The following is a 16,240-nucleotide window of genomic DNA, read 5'->3' on the forward strand; positions in this document are numbered from 1 at the left end:
CGGACTAGCAAGCCTCCAATTAAATGCCTTCTTTTATATGCTGCCTTGGTGACGGTGTATCTTGACAACAACAGAAAGCAAGGCAAATACGCACTAATGTTCTCACACTAATGTTACACACTAAGTAGTGAGGACTTCTTATTACAATGTATTTTACACCAGCCGGCACACTAAGTAGTGAGGACTTCTTATTACAATGTATTTTACACCAGCCGGCACACTAAGTAGTGAGGACTTCTTATTACAATGTATTTTACACCAGCCGGCACACTAAGTAGTGAGGACTTCTTATTACAATGTATTTTACACCAGCCGGCACACTAAGTAGTGAGGACTTGGTATTACAATGTATTTTACACCAGCCGGCACACTAAGTAATGAGGACTTGGTATTACAATGTATTTTAGACCAGCTGGCACACTAAGTAGTGAGGACTTCTTATTACAATGTATTTTACACCAGCTGGCACACTAAGTAGTGAGGACTTCATATTACAAGGTATTTTTCACCAGCTGGCACACTAAGTAGCGAGTACTCCCTATTACAATGTATTTTATACCAGCTGGCATGGATTTAGCACTGACTAACTTGATGGACCCAGTGCTAAGCATTTACAGGGAATCACAAAGAACATAGCTAGAGGTGATTTACAGGTTTAGGAGAAACCATTTTAAAAGAACTGAAAAATACCTGGTTAAATTAATTTTACTTGGTCCAAGTGAAGTCCTTGTCCAAAGAAAAGGGGGGATGGGGAGCAGGGAATGAACTCAGAATCTTAAGTATTTCATTAACTGATTTTTAAGTAGAATAAAAAAGCAGAAATTAAAATTTAAACTTATAAATTCATGTCAAGAAGTTGCTCCCAAGCAGTGTCACTATACTCTTACCGTTTTACCGCAAACCTACCGTAAAATTAAGAGGAAAAACACAAGTCTATCTAAAATATACAATTAAAAGCTATTTAAAAAAAACCCAAAAACTAAAAACCTCTTACCTGAGCATGAAAATTGGACATAGTCGTCGTCTCTATATCTTTCTTTCCCAATATCTCCATTTTCACTGGTGAATTGGGAAAATTATATGAAAAGTAGTCTAAAAAGTCGGGTAAGTAAGTAGCTGCCCCATGAACAATACCCATGACATAGAAAGCTGCAGAACTTTCATTTTCACTGAACACTAACCCCACAAATTCTTCTGCAAATCTCCGCATCTCCACAGGAGACAGGCAGGAGAGCTCATTACTGTAGGCATGGACCACAGACGCCCCTCCGTTAGGCTGGTGCTCGATATGAACGAGCCGCTTGAACTCCAGCGTGTCCAACCTCTTCAGGTTATGCTGAACGCGCGGTTCCTTCAACGAGACAAACGGAGATTCACTGTTACCAGAAACCTTAGAGTCACAGTTCTTGGCGTTTAAATGTTTTCCAATGTAATCCTTTATGTGATCATTTAAGACGCCTTTGGCTTCTTGATCCTCAGCCTCAGACAGCAATCCTGCACAGATGGTCTGAATAGACTTGCTATACATTTTTGGACGCTTCCGCTTTTCATTCTCTTTGTGTTTCTTTTTCTTTTTCTTCTTTACTTTCTTAATTTGTAAGTCTTCTATATTTGTTTTTGGTTTCTCCTTCCCACCTGTTGGAAAAGAATTTTTTGAAACTCTGTATTTTAATTAGTTTTTAAAAACATGCTTTTAGAAACTGTTCTGTTACAAGTAAATTTACTTCTGACACTTGTGAAAAATCACTGACATTCATTTTCTATTCAAACTTTACTTTGTCTTTCTTTCCGTCTCATCCATTCCCTGCCTTTACACACAGAGACAGCAGGCTCAGGACAGCTAACAGACCCAGCAGGCTGGGTGCTCACCCCAAGAGTGCATTTCAGAAAGTGTGCTCTTCAAAGGTAGAAAGCAGGAGCTCAGAAACAAATGTCTACAATACCGTTCAGACAGTTCTCATGGATGTACTGTAAAGTTTATTTTGTCTGAGGCTTTAAAAAATCAAATCCAGCAAGGCAGTGGTGGTGCACGCCTTTAATTCCATACTTGGGAGGCAGAGGCAGGTGGATCTCTGTGAGCTCGAGGCCAACCTGGTCTACAAAGCTAGTTCCAGGACACTCAGAGTTGCTATCCAAAAAATACTGTCTTAAAAAAAAAATCAAAAAGAAGGAAGGAAGGAAGGAAGGAAGGAAGGAAGGAAGGAAGGAAGGAAGGAAGGAAGGAAGAATCGATCATATCCAGAGGCCAAGGAGACTTATAGATGACAAAGTCAGAAGAATTCCATAGTGAGACATCGCGTCAGAGCAGGGCACAGTACACCGCACCCCAGTCCCTCCTCAGTAAGCTATACTTGCGTCTACCATAGTCCACGACAGTGTAGAGTTCCAAGTCAAGACTCAGCAGGAACTCTACAGGAGGTGACAAAAATCAGAGCCCTCATACACTAGGTCCCAATGATGCCCAGATGCTAGGTAAAGAGAGAAACAGGGTAGACGGACAATACAAGCTTATATCCTGAAGAGTTTCTGTGAGCAAAAGCAGCAGACCCTGGGTCAAAATTCCAGAAAGTCCATGGGCTATTTAACTAGAAAACTTAAATGTATACAAAAGCACACACATTAATTATTTACATATACACACATAATACTATTTCTCTATTTTCCTTATATAGAAATTTGCACACCATTTCTATGTGTGTTTTAAAAAAAAAAGTTTCCTAAGATAAGTATAAAAAGGACAACAAAGTAACAATTCAGAAAAGAAGACTGTTTCTACTGCTTCCTTTTGGCTTTTGTGTTGAGTATGTCTTTGTAGCACAAGCATCTGGACCTTGGAGACCAGAAGGAGAGGTGAGAGCCTCTGAAACTGAGTTACAGATAAGTGTGAGCCTCCACAAGGACGCATTACACCCAGGTCCTCAGAAAGAGCAGCTACCATGACTCATCTCCCTAGCCCCCTTCCAAGGATCAGCCTGCAGAGACTACAGTGCTGAGGTACAAACCTGAGCCGTACACACTCAGCTTTATTACCGTTCTTAGGATAGTCCAGATAAAATTCTAACAACCTGCCTATTTTGGGGGAGTGGGTGAGTCTCAAACATGGCATACAGTTTAGGATAACCCCGAACTTGATCCTTCCTCCTCCCTTCCCAAGCTCTGAGGTTTTAGGCATGTCCACCACACCCAGGGTTGTGCAGTGCTGAGGACAAGATCCAGGGCTTCTGCACAGTGGGTGGACTTCATCACCTGAGCCACATTCCAGCCCTCACAAGGCTTCTTGCAGCATTTTCCACGTTCACACGTCTCTTATTTCTTTATTTTTCATGACTGAGATGTTCTGCCTAATTCAAAACTAAATCTCTTAGGCCAATTCCCAAAAGACTTGAATCTCAAAAAGAACCACCTCCACCTAGTATCTTTTCTTTATTCAACATTGTTTTCTTTCTCTCTCTTGCGCTCTCTCTCCTCTCTCTCTCTCTCTCTCTCTCTCTCTCTCTCTCTCTCTCTCTCTCTCTCTCTCTCTCTCTCTCTGTGTGTGTGTGTGTGTGTGTGTGTGTTTACACAGGCCTGCAGGTGCATGCCACAGAATGTGTGCTGCAGTCAGAGGAAAACCTTCAGAGTCGATTCTTTCTTTCCATGTAGGTTCCAGACATCAAGGGATCAAATTCAAGTAGTCTAAGTCAGTGGTTCTCAAAATGTGAGTGACCACCCATCAGATATCCAGATAGCAGACAGTTACTATTCATAACAGTAGCAAAATTATAGTTATGAAGTAACAGTGAAATAGTTTTGTTGGTTGAGGGGTCAATACACCATGAGGAATTGTATCAAAGGGTTGAAGTATTAGCCAGGCTGAGAAAACAAATCCCGTCTAGGTATGTATTAACAAAAATAGGGACTGTGTGCTGCCCAGGCGCTGCGTACTCCTCTAGGATGTAAGAAGCCCCTGCGTCAATTTCCAGCACTACATAAGCCAGGTATGGGAGCAGACAACTGTAGCCCCTGACCTCAGAGGCAGAGGAATTCAAGGTCGTCCTTGGCTAAGCGTTAAGTACTAGACTAACCTGTAATACATGAGATACTGTCTCAAAAATTAATTAACTATTCAAATATGACCAAAAATTTAAAGAGTAAGATAGTAGAGTAGCCAAATGAAAGAGCAAAGAAGTTTTAAGAATAATCCAATAAAATAAGAAAAAAAGCCTATCAATAAGATTACAAATATAATTTAAAGGGTATAGGTTGCTTGCTTGGTTTTGGTTTTTTGAGACAGTGTTTCTCTGTATGGCCTCGGCTGTCCTGGAACTCAGAGATCCACCTACCTCTGCTCCTGGGAGTGGGGATTAAAGGCTGCACCACCACTGCCCAGCTTGGGCATAGGTATTAATAGCAACCTCAAACCCCATAATGGAAACTACATGCAAAAAGTACAAATAAAATTATTTTGAAATAAACATCACTGTAATGAAAATGTTTAAAAACTAATTAAATTCACACAACACATTTTTGTATTAAAAAAATCCTGTAACCAACCATATTACTCTGAAATAAAATAGACAACATATTGTCTATTACCTAGAACAAAAAAATTATAACAGCAATTTGAAAAGGCAAGCTTAATCAATAGGAGATTCTTAAGTTGGGCATCAAGAAGCTAAAATATCCTGTCAAATTACTTTATAATTAACTATTACAGTGTGCAAAGATGCTGTGCCTAAGACTGTTGGGCTGGCCCTTGCCTGGAGTTGGAACCCTGAATTCTGAAGGCTCCTACAATGTACTTTGCTGTTTTCACTGGCACAAACAGTACTGTGTAAGCTGAGTACTTGTTTTCTATATGCTAAGTACTTGTATTCCTTCTGGAAGTCTAAATGTTGGTCCACGGTAGACAGATGGCACTGATGTACCAACTCCCAATAAAACCCTGAGTCACTAATGAGCTTCCCTGGTCCAAAACGCTCTATGCAGGCTGTCACAGCTTACTGAAATAAGCATAATCCTATGTAACTCCACTTAGAGAATTCTCAGAAACCTTTGCTTCACAGGTATCGTCCCATGCACTTTTCTCTCTGCTTATTTTCCTTTGCATATTTTCATAATAATAAATCATATCATAGGAACAACTATTATGCTGGGCCTTGTGAGTCTTGCCACCTCTTCACAGAACCTGAATGTAGGCTTGGAAGCCCCCCCAAAACAGAGGTAAAATATATTCTTTCTGTTAAATTAAACTAAGGAACTAGTTTGCAGGGGGCAGATTCTAAGAACACCACGGAATCTCTGATTCATTCTGTCTCACACACGCAGTCACTAGATGAAAACTGTAGAGTACCTTAGGAAATGTCACTCTGAATAGCAACACTCTCGTCTTACAGTAAAAAACACTGAAAGTTCGTGTTACTCTAAACCTGTAATTCTAACAAAACCCATTGACTCTGATATAATAAAAGCCCTTGAGATACATTTAGAAACTAGAGCTGGTGTCTAAGGAACGTGGACAACTCTCAAATTATGTATGACTCAGAGCAAAAGGATGCAGAGCGCAGAACAGGCAAGGACACAGAGACGGGGGCGAAGGACTCCACACATGAAGACCTAGAGCCAAAGTGGGGTGCCAAACTGAAAGCCAGAGAAACAGGAACAGGAAAACAAAGATACACATTCAGCAAGAGATAAAGGGACACCCACAAAAGACAAACACCCCCCCCAAATTGAAACAAGCATATCAACAACACATAGCAGGCAAGGTGGTGTGCATGTGGCTCACTCAGAAGCCTTGGGCCAGCGTGGGCTATACAACCATCTCCAGGAGAGCCTGGGAAGACCTGCCTAAAAGAACAAGGGGGGGGGGAGGAAAGAGTGAGGGAGGGGGCTGAGGACAGGAGGAGGAAAGGGAACAGAAGCATACACTCTAGGGGGCAAATTATAACAAACTTTCTTTAAAAATAAAACTCTGCAACAGGGTGGTGATAGTGCACACCTTCAATCCCAGCACCCGAGAGGCAAAAGCAGGATCTCTGTGAGTTCAAGGCCAGCCTGGTCTACAGATTCCAGGACACCCAGGACTACACAGAGAAACCCTGTCTTGAAAAACCAAAAGATAGATATACAAATAGATAAATAAATAAGTGTTAACTGATACTAATTTCTACTACTAACCTCAGTATATCTTTCTTGCTAACAAAATAAAAGATAAATTTAACCCAGGAAAACTAGACCATCTTTCATATGTGATATAGGAAATAACACATTCAATTCTATTACCACACACAGAAAAGAGAAGCAACAACAATTACTAATATTCAGTCTGTGGTCTCTGGGAAGCAGTTTCAGTTTCTGGGGTTACGTGGGTTTGTAGGGTGGTATGAGCACAGGTGGAGGCCGGGGACAGTCCTAGTGTCTCCTTAGGACAGGTCTGTTAGTAACCAGGAGCCCACAGTTAGGCAAGGCTGGCCCACATCCCCAGCCATGGGAGAGCCACAGGGCATCACAAGGCCTGTTAACTTTAACATGGTTCTGGAGATCAAACTCAGAGTCTCACGCTTAGGGGAAGACACTTCACACAGATCTGCACCCTGGCCAACAGTGTCTGCCAAGGCGCCTTCTGATTGTGAGAGAGAAGGAGGAGGAATCTAGACAGCGATTTCACCAGCACACTAGCATGTGCCGTAATCGAGCCACGTGGTAGAACACAGATTCAAAATATGGGTGAAGTTTTAAGACGAGTTAGCTGGGGAAAAGCCTAAGCCAAGGCCATACTTTCATAATTATTAAGTCTCGGGGTCATTATTTGCAGGCTGGTGGTCCAAAGATAGTTCAACAAGATTCTTAACAACACAATGCTGTCATTCTTTCTGCCATGATTTACCACATCTGTGATCTTTGGTGTGCTATCAATAACCTAGGACACTGTTTTTAACCTATTACACCTGCTCATGATATAACAACATCTTAAAATACCAAAATTAAAATATTTTCTTATAACTTAATTTTAATGAAGTATGTACGTAAGATGGTTGGAACATATGCACATGTTAAAAAATAGTTGGCAGAATTTGGTAGAAAAGGATGAGACCCACTAAATAAGTTTATGTAATGCATTTGTTTAAACTAAGAGCAAGGAGTCCGACTTTGTAAAACAATAAAACTTTCCTATTAAAATCTTTTCACATACACATAATATATACATACATATGTGCAGTCACAAGAAACCTTGTATCGTTCTCTTTTTTGGGTTTTTTGTTTTGTTTAGCTTTTTTTTTTTTTTTTTTTTTTTTAGTATTTTACAATTTTTTTTGTTCTTTTTAAATCAGGGTTTTGCTATGTAACCCAGAATACCTAGAATGTACTCTCCTGTCCAAGGTGGCCTCCTGCTTCAGTCTCCTGAGAGCTAGGATACAGTTGTGAGCCACCATGCTCAGGTTCAAACACACACACACACATTTGTTTACGTATGTGAGTGTTCTGCCTGTGTTATGTATGTGCACACATGCACACTTGGTGCCCAAGGAGGTCAGGAGAAGGCACTGGATCCCCTGGAACTAGAGTTACAGACGGCTGTGAGCCACCGTGCTGGAAGCTGAACCTGAGCTGTCTCAGAGAGCACTGCGCATTAACTCCCGTCTCCCTAACTCCAGTTCAGTGACAGTTTTACAGAAGTCACAGAGGAAGTGAGATCCGTAAGAGAGTTAGTAAGCTAGGCAGTTAATTTACATTTTCAAATATCTGTATGCTACGGCTTGTAACACAGAAGAAACCTATGAGGAGAAAATAAAAGACAGAGGCCATTCCTGCATATCCAGTGTGAAACCCGGGGGGACTGGAGAAATGGTTCCATGGTTGCAGACAACCTGAGTTCAGCTCCCAGCACTCACATGGCAGTAACTCGAGTTTCGGGGAATCTGACACTGTATTCTGGTCTCCACCAGCACCAGGCACAGACAGAGCACATATTTACATGTGCAGGCAAAACACTCATACACACAAAGTTTAAAAAATAAACTACAGCTGGCATGAAGGTACACGCCTTTAACCCAGAGCTCCAAAGGCGGGCGGGCGGGAGGGAGGAAATAAAATAAGTAAATAAAAATTTAAAGAAAAATAATAAAACAACAACAGTAACAAAAGCAAAGGGGCAAAATAAACAGAACAAAGGGATTGAAAACATTAACCAAGAAGTCATCACCTAACTGGGGATACATGTCTTTATGGTGTAAAGAATATTACAGGAAAAAACATCCTGGGGTTGGAGAGCTGGCTCAGTGCTACGAACATTTGCTACTCTTCCAGAGGACCTGGGCTCAGTTCCCAGCTCCCACATTGAGTGGCTTGCAGCCACCTGTAACCCCAGTTCCAAGAGATCCGACAACCTCTTCTGATCCCAGAAGACACTGCATGCATGTGATGAACATACATGTACACTCAGGCACACAGACATAAGATAAATCTATGAATAAAACAGCTGACTTGTACAAAAGTTTATTATGCAAAGAAACAAAGAATATTTGTAAATATGACAAAGAAATGAAAAGAGTCCACATTTTCCATAAGTAATAAAAACTCGTTACTGTGTTTCACACCAGCTACAGGAGAGTGTTATTTTCTTCCTTGTGGATATAAATGTTAACTGTTACCCAAATCCAATCTGAAATTAATGGAAGTCAAAGGGTTCTGATCAACAACTAACAGCCCTGTCTGTCCTGGAACTGGCTTTGTAGACCAGGCTAGCCTCAAACTCAGAGAGATCCTCCTGCCTCTACCTTCTGTGTGCTGGGATTACAGGTGTGCGCCATCCCCAGCTGTTTTTTTTTAAACAACTATCAATCTAACAGAATAGCCAATGCCTTCCCAGCTTCCTAACAAAAGAACGTCACTGACTCATACCTAAGTGAATTTGAGACTGTTCTTATCTCTATTCTAAGATATGTTCTGACTTTTTATAGAATGTGTTATGTTGCTGTCCAACATACCACCCCAAAATTCTTCTCCCTACCTTTCCCATGTGCAAACACAAACTGAACAACTGACTGAACACACAGCACAGGCCTTTCTTTCTTTCCTTCCTTTTTTTTTTGGGGGGGGGGGGGGGGCCTGTCCTGGAACTAGCTCTTGTAGACCAGGCTGGCCTCAAACTCACAGAGATCCGCCTGCCTTTGCCTCCTGAGGTGGATCTCTGTGAGTTCAAGGCCAGCCTGGTCTACAGAGTGAGATCCAGGACAGCCAGGACTAAAGAGAGAAACCGTGTCCTGAAAAGAAAAACAAAAACAAGATACTCTTCAGCAAGCAAGGAAGAGAAGGAGACAGCGCCCCTTGTGGTTTAGCTCAGGGTGAACCGTCCCTCTCAGCCCTCTCTGCGACTCCACTGTGACCTGTAAGGTTACCGCGGCCTTTTATTCCAAATTATATCAACGCATCCATCAAACTACAAACCTGTTTCTGTATAAGCCTACCCATAAAAGCCTGGCACCCTGCGGAGTACAGGCCCAGCGCTAGGGCTGCTCTTCACTCTCAGGAAAAACCATTGCCAGATAGCATTCCTTATTTCGGTACACAGTGACCAGTGTTCTGAACATTATAAATACAAAGTTCACAATACAAACTTACTCTTCAGCAGAATCTTTACATCTCCATTTTCCTTCTTGATCTCACTCATTACTTTGTGTTTCTTTTTTTCTCTCTCTTTTTCTTTGTCGTTCTCTTTAATTTTGTCTTTGATTTTATCTGAAAAGACAAAAAATATTTAAAACTGTTAGAAATCTTCTTTATTCTCCATGAACTTTAGCTCAGTTCCTAGACATATACATAAGAAGACTGAGCGTGGTCACCCGCGCCTCTGATCTCAGTGAGCTGGAGGCCAGTGTGGTCTACACATGAAGTCCGGGGTAGCAAGGACAGCAAAGTGACACCTGATCACCCCGAAAAAGAACAAAAACACAAACAAAATAAACATTATACACACAAAAATCATGATGACAGGAAAAAAATTCCCTTTTCTTTTCCTTTCTCAGTTTTAGGTCAAATTTCTACATTTCTTTCACTGAGCACACAATACAGATCAAAATTTATCACAAATTTAATTTCAATGATAATTTTCCCTCATTTCATGTCATAAAATGCAAGGTTAACTCGAATTACAGAAAACCACAGGCTATCTTTACTGGGGCAGACCGGTAGGCTGCACAGTTCTGCTCTAAAAGCAAGCACACGCACCCTGTTAACACTTCCAACTGTCACAGGATTATCACAAGAATTAGATGAAGACAGAAAATGACAACAAAGAACTACAGGAAGACTAGACACCAGTTCCCTCACCATTTAGGAAGAACATGGTTAGCTAGTAAAACTGTAATACCAAGTTATCAGGCATAAGCATTTAGTGATCTATAGTCTAAAAAATCCAAACAAAGATAGGGCCTTGCCGTCAATAGTTTATATTACTATAAAACTGTGGCAATAAGAACATTTCCACACTAGCCCAGAATGGAGTGTGTAACAGAGGTTTATTTATAACAGGGTAAACTCACAGAATTAGTAGCAATCCACAGTCCTCTGTGTGTGCTAGGAACCAGAACTGAATTAGAAGCCAAAGGGCTCACACACGCCCCATCGCCTCTGCATTTATAGTATAGTCATGGCCTTCTACTTCTTGGAGACTCTGTGGAGGGACTTCATAGCTTCCTATGACACCATATGCATTGGCCTGGCCTCGTGGCCCGACAGCGTTGGTCAGAAAACAGAGTGGCATTTTGACCACGCGAGCTCCTCCCAGGTGAAGAGTGGCTTAGAAAGGACTCAGGAGGAGCTTGAGCTCCAGCCTCCAGCACTTCGGTCCCTGGCGGGCACAGGTGTGGCCAATGTCCCTGCCTCAGAGAACATTCTTTATGGGTCACCTAGGAAGAAGTCGGAAACACCCTGGCCTTCTTCACCCCTTCTGTGGTCTGAGTTATCTGAACCTGTTCTACAGTCCAGCCAGGACTCAGAAGGTGGTGCTGAGGAACACCTGGCAAGTCTTCCACAGAGGAGTGGTGTGGCTTTTCTGTCTCACCTCCAGTCCTCCTGTGACTACATGGCTGTCATTAAGGACATGAATCTCCAAGTCTGCCTAGCCAGTCCCTGCCAAACTCCACATCTTCATTTCTTTTTTTTTAAATATTTACTTGTTTATTTTATGTAAATTGGTACCATTATCTGCAAGTACAGCTTTATGCCAGTAGAGGGCATCAGATCCCACTATAGATGGTTGTGAGCTCCGTGTGGTTGCTGGGAATTGAACTCAGGACCTCTGGAAGAGCAGCCAGTGCTCTTAACCACTGAGCCATCTCTCCAGCCCCCACACCTTCATTTCTTTAAGGTACTTATAACCAAATCGTCTTTCATCCTCTTTCCAGGTTAACAAAGTACAGGCAACATGAAGGTGAAGAGGGTTAGTGAAGGAGGAAGCGACATCACAGGTGAGAATCAACAAAAACATGTATGAAAACGTCCGAACAAAACCCATTCGTCTGCTTATTAGTTTTTAAAAAGCTAAAACTGTGAGTGTCTCAAAGGGGCAACACATTAATTAAATCTCTTCAAAATAATTCATCACATCACTTTTGCTTAGAACAAATTAAACAAATTCTCCTTGCTCTGTCTAACTAAAAGAAGAAAACACGGTTGGTGTCAGCAGGTCCTAGAAGCCCCACCACACAGACTGGGGAGATAGTTAAAGTGCAGGCTTGGGAAAACAAGGTGTAGCTGCGCCTCACAGAAGAGCAGGGGACAGAGAAAAGGAGACCTCCAGACATTTCTCTGTTCTCCCATATGTTTTTTGGAGGACTGCAGGGTAGAGAATGTCTGTCATCTTTGGAACACTCCTACGTATCTGACGTGTGAACACGCTAGTTTTGCACAGCAAGAAGGATGACTGTGTGCATCTCCCACAACCCAGCACCTGGAGCACAGCAAGGATGACTGTGTGCATCTCCCACAACTCAGCACCTGGAGCACAGCAAGGATGACTGTGTGCATCTCCCACAACTCAGCACCTGGAGCACAGCAAGGATGACTGTGTGCATCTCCCACAACCCAGCACCTGGAGCACAGCAAGGATGACTGTGTGCATCTCCCACAACTCAGCACCTGGAGCACAGCAAGGATGACTGTGTGCATCTCCCACAACTCAGCACCTGGAGCACAGCAAGGATGACTGTGTGCATCTCCCACAACTCAGCACCTGGAGCACAGCAAGGATGACTGTGTGCATCTCCCACAACTCAGCACCTGGAGCACAGCAAGGATGACTGTGTGCATCTCCCACAACTCAGCACCTGGAGCACAGCAAGGATGACTGAGAGAATTTCCCACAACTCAGAGTACCTGGAGCACAGCAAGGATGACTGAGAGCATCTCCCACAACTCAGCACCTGGAGCACAGCAAGGATGACTGTGTGCATCTCCCACAACTCAGCACCTGGAGCACAGCAAGGATGACTGAGAGAATTTCCCACAACTCAGAGTACCTGGAGCACAGCAAGGATGACTGAGAGCATCTCCCACAACTCAGCACCTGGAGCACAGCAAGGATGACTGTGTGCATCTCCCACAACTCAGCACCTGGAGCACAGCAAGGATGACTGAGAGCATCTCCCACAACTCAGCACCTGGAGCACAGCAAGGATGACTGTGTGCATCTCCCACAACTCAGCACCTGGAGCACAGCAAGGATGACTGAGAGCATCTCCCACAACTCAGCACCTGGAGCACAGCAAGGATGACTGTGTGCATCTCCCACAACTCAGCACCTGGAGCACAGCAAGGATGACTGAGAGCATCTCCCACAACTCAGCACCTGGAGCACAGCAAGGATGACTGAGAGAATTTCCCACAACTCAGCACCTGGAGCACAGCAAGGATGACTGAGAGCATCTCCCACAACTCAGCACCTGGAGCACAGCAAGGATGACTGTGTGCATCTCCCACAACTCAGCACCTGGAGCACAGCAAGGATGACTGTGTGCATCTCCCACAACTCAGCACCTGGAGCACAGCAAGGATGACTGAGGGCATCTCCCACAACTCAGAGCACCTGGACAAGGGGGCCTGCAGGTCTGGCAGAGCCGTTTACACTGCACACAAAAGCAAGCAAAGCAAAGGCTTTTTTCCCCCAAATAAGGCCCAGAAACTCGCTGTTTTCTCTGCAGTTTTCAGTTCTGTTACACTGGTATGCTGTTCAAGACTTTTGAGGTCAGTACTTAATTTTTCTGTCTTTTCTTCCTCTACTTACCAATGCCATTCCAGATTCCTTGCTCAAATGTAGTATTTCAACATTTCTGCTAATTACACTTAAGAATGCCTTTGCCTAACCCAACTCAGTCTGCCAAAATCATATGTTCCTTTTTCGAGAATTCCTTTATCCCTACCAATTAAAAATGATTTTATGCCAGGCGGTGGTGGCGTACACCTTTAATCTCAGCACTCGGGAGGCAGAGGCAGGCAGATCCCTGTGAGTTCGAGGCCAGCCTGGTCTATAAAGCAGGTTCCAGGACAGCTAGGACTGTTACACAGAGAAACAGTCTTAAGAAACCAAAGGAAGGGAAAGAGAGGGAGGAAGGAAAGAAGGGACAGAGAGAGGGAGAGAAGAAGGGATGGAGGGAAGAAAGGAAGGAAAGTAGGAAGAAGGGAAAACAACTATGATCCTCCTAGATGTGACGGAGAAAGCTTACTGTAGACAAGAGAAAAACACAGCTAGAGGCAGAGACATCTGGGGAAGTGCACAGTGGACATCATCAGCAGGCTGAACTGGGCCATGTGGAAGCAGGGAGAGGAGAGGGAGAGCCAGGAGGCAAAGAGGTCAAAGGGTAAATTGGGCTGGCATAATGGCTGGGTTCCATAAGAACCAGAGTAGTTTGGGTAGGCTCCAGGTGTGCTGGTCAGTACGGGGTCTGCTCTGGTATGTTAGTAGGCACCTCCTGGTTTGAAACCTAATGATCTAGCTCGTTATTCACTCTCCAGTGAAATTACAAACAGTTTAGTTTGCATTCCCCGCCCCCTACAGCAGGCAATACCTCTGCACTTGTTTAATTCCTGTAAGATACAAGCAGAAGGACAAAACAGGAGAGTCCTAATACAAAGTAAAAAAAAAAAAATGAAAGATGCAGAATTAGCCAGATATGTAGTGTGCACCTTTATGCTGCACAAATTCTAATTGTTCTTAATAATAAAAACCCAGAGTCAGATATTAGAGGGTGAAAGCTGAGAGGTCAGAGAAGCAGAACAGTCAGTCACTAGAGAGTTTACTTCTACCGATGCTCAGACAAAATGGGCATCCCGTCTCCACGAATCCTCAGACTACGTCTGAGCTTCTGTCCCCTCCCACCTTATATACCTGCCTCCACTCCTTAGGATTAAAGGTGTGCGATCCCAAGGGCTGGGATCACCTTTGTGTGAGCTCTGTCTCTCTTTTAGACAGATTCAATTTCGCGTAGCCCAGGGTGGCCTTGAACTCGAGGAGGTCCAGATCCGGAGATCCACCTGCCTGTCTTCTGAGTTGCTGGGATTAAAGGTACGTGCCACCACTGCCTGGCCTCTATGGCCAACTAATGGTTTAGCTCTGCACTCTGATTTTCAGGCAAACTTTATTTGTTCATTCAAAAGCAACACATCACTATACCTTTACCCAGCACTAGGGAGGCAGAGGCAGCTAGGTCTCTGAGTTTGAAGCCAATCTGGTAATGTAGTAAGTTCTAGCAATGTCAGGGCTACACAGTGAGACCCTGCCTAAGATAAAAAGAAAGGGATGCTGGGGGGGGGGGGGGCATGTTACTAGGAATGTAAAAAGAAATCTTTCCCATGAAAAGACAGTTGTAAGGCAGACAGTAAAGTACCTGACCCTTCCTGTAAATGTTCGTCCACGCAGGCAGGCATGGTTTGCTGGAAGGGTAAGTAGTCTTTAAATCAATGAAACTTATGTGTATTAAGAACTGAGCCAGGTGGTGGTGGCGCACGCCTTTAATCTCAGCACCTGGGAGGAAAAGGAAGGCGGGTCTCCAGCCTGGTCTATCCTAGTCTATCCGGCCAAAGTTACAGAGAAACTCAGAAACTCAGCCTCGTAAAGTAAACAAGAAGAAGACTAAGAGACTGGAACATCCAGCTCCATCCAACCCAGCTCACGGGCCTTGTAAACTGCTGGCCTGAGAGAGTCCTGGAGCCGCTGCTCTGGGGCTTCTAAAACCCCAGGCTATGCGGACTCTGGAGGGCAAAGGTCGTTTGCTTCTCTTCTCCATTATTCTCTTTCGTGGTAAATGGTAACAACATAGCACAGTTACTCTTACAGCAACAGTCACAACGACCTACGCTTCCTAGAGTACTACAGTCTCTATCACTGACGAGTCACCAGCAGGAAGGCCCACTGCAGGCCCATGGGATCAAATACCCCCTCTGACCTGTACAAGCACCAAGCATACATGTTGTACACACTTGCCTGCAAACAAGCACTCACACACTATCTGGTTTTTCTCGGCCTAGTATCTTAACTGAGAAAATGTCTCCATGGGATTGGCCTGTAGGACATTGTCTTAAATAAGCAGCGGATGAGGAAGGCCCAGCCTCTGTGGTAAAGCGACCCTTGGGCTGGGGGTCCCTGACTTGAGGAAACCCTGGGGATAAGCCAGTAAGCAGCACTCCTCCATGGCTTCTGCCTTAGTTCTTGTCCTGACTTACGTCAATGCTGGACTGTAAGATGAACTATAAACTGAAATAAAACATTTCCTCCCCCAGGTTGCTTTTGGCCATGATGTTTTACCAAAACAGAAATAACATTTTCTTTGAAATAGAAATTCTAAGACACAAATATAAAATAAACAGCGTTAAAACAAAGAAAAGAGACAAAGAAAAACAAGTGCAGGAATTTGAGCAGCACGGGGGGGGGCAAAATTTAGTTCCACTTAAAATGTACTAAGTAAAAATTCTTAGGCAATTATACGTACACACGCAAAAGAAAAAGTGTGCGTGCGTGGGTGTGTGTGTAACTGGCTCAAGCATCCAAAGCCCATAAGAAGTTGGCTCGTGCTCGTCTGAGGCCAAACTGAAACCTGCTAAGACATGGAGAGAGGCTGGCAAAAGGCCCCACAAGTGAAATGCTTGCTCTGCCGGCATGAGGACTCCAGGTTAGCTCGAGAGCCCACACAGGTCAGCATGGCAGCTCAACACCGCAGACTCTCGTCTGGCCTCAACACATGTGCCATGATACTTGCCCACATTT

General features: G+C 43.7%; 1 protein-coding gene across 1 annotated transcript in view; it reads right to left on the minus strand.

Moving 5' to 3' along the window:
* Rsbn1l (round spermatid basic protein 1 like) overlaps positions 1–16,240 on the minus strand; it is a 46,169-nt gene that overhangs the window by 16,744 nt on the left and 13,185 nt on the right. Inside the window, exons 2-3 of the mRNA XM_075956237.1 lie at positions 9,604–9,720; positions 995–1,635 (exon numbers count right to left, since the gene is read on the minus strand). Of these exons, the coding sequence (XP_075812352.1) occupies positions 995–1,635; positions 9,604–9,720 (758 nt within the window). The remainder of the gene's footprint in view (positions 1–994; positions 1,636–9,603; positions 9,721–16,240) is intronic.

Source organism: Microtus pennsylvanicus, chromosome 22 (genome assembly GCF_037038515.1).
Source record: "Microtus pennsylvanicus isolate mMicPen1 chromosome 22, mMicPen1.hap1, whole genome shotgun sequence".
NCBI classification, from domain to species: Eukaryota; Metazoa; Chordata; class Mammalia; order Rodentia; family Cricetidae; genus Microtus; species Microtus pennsylvanicus.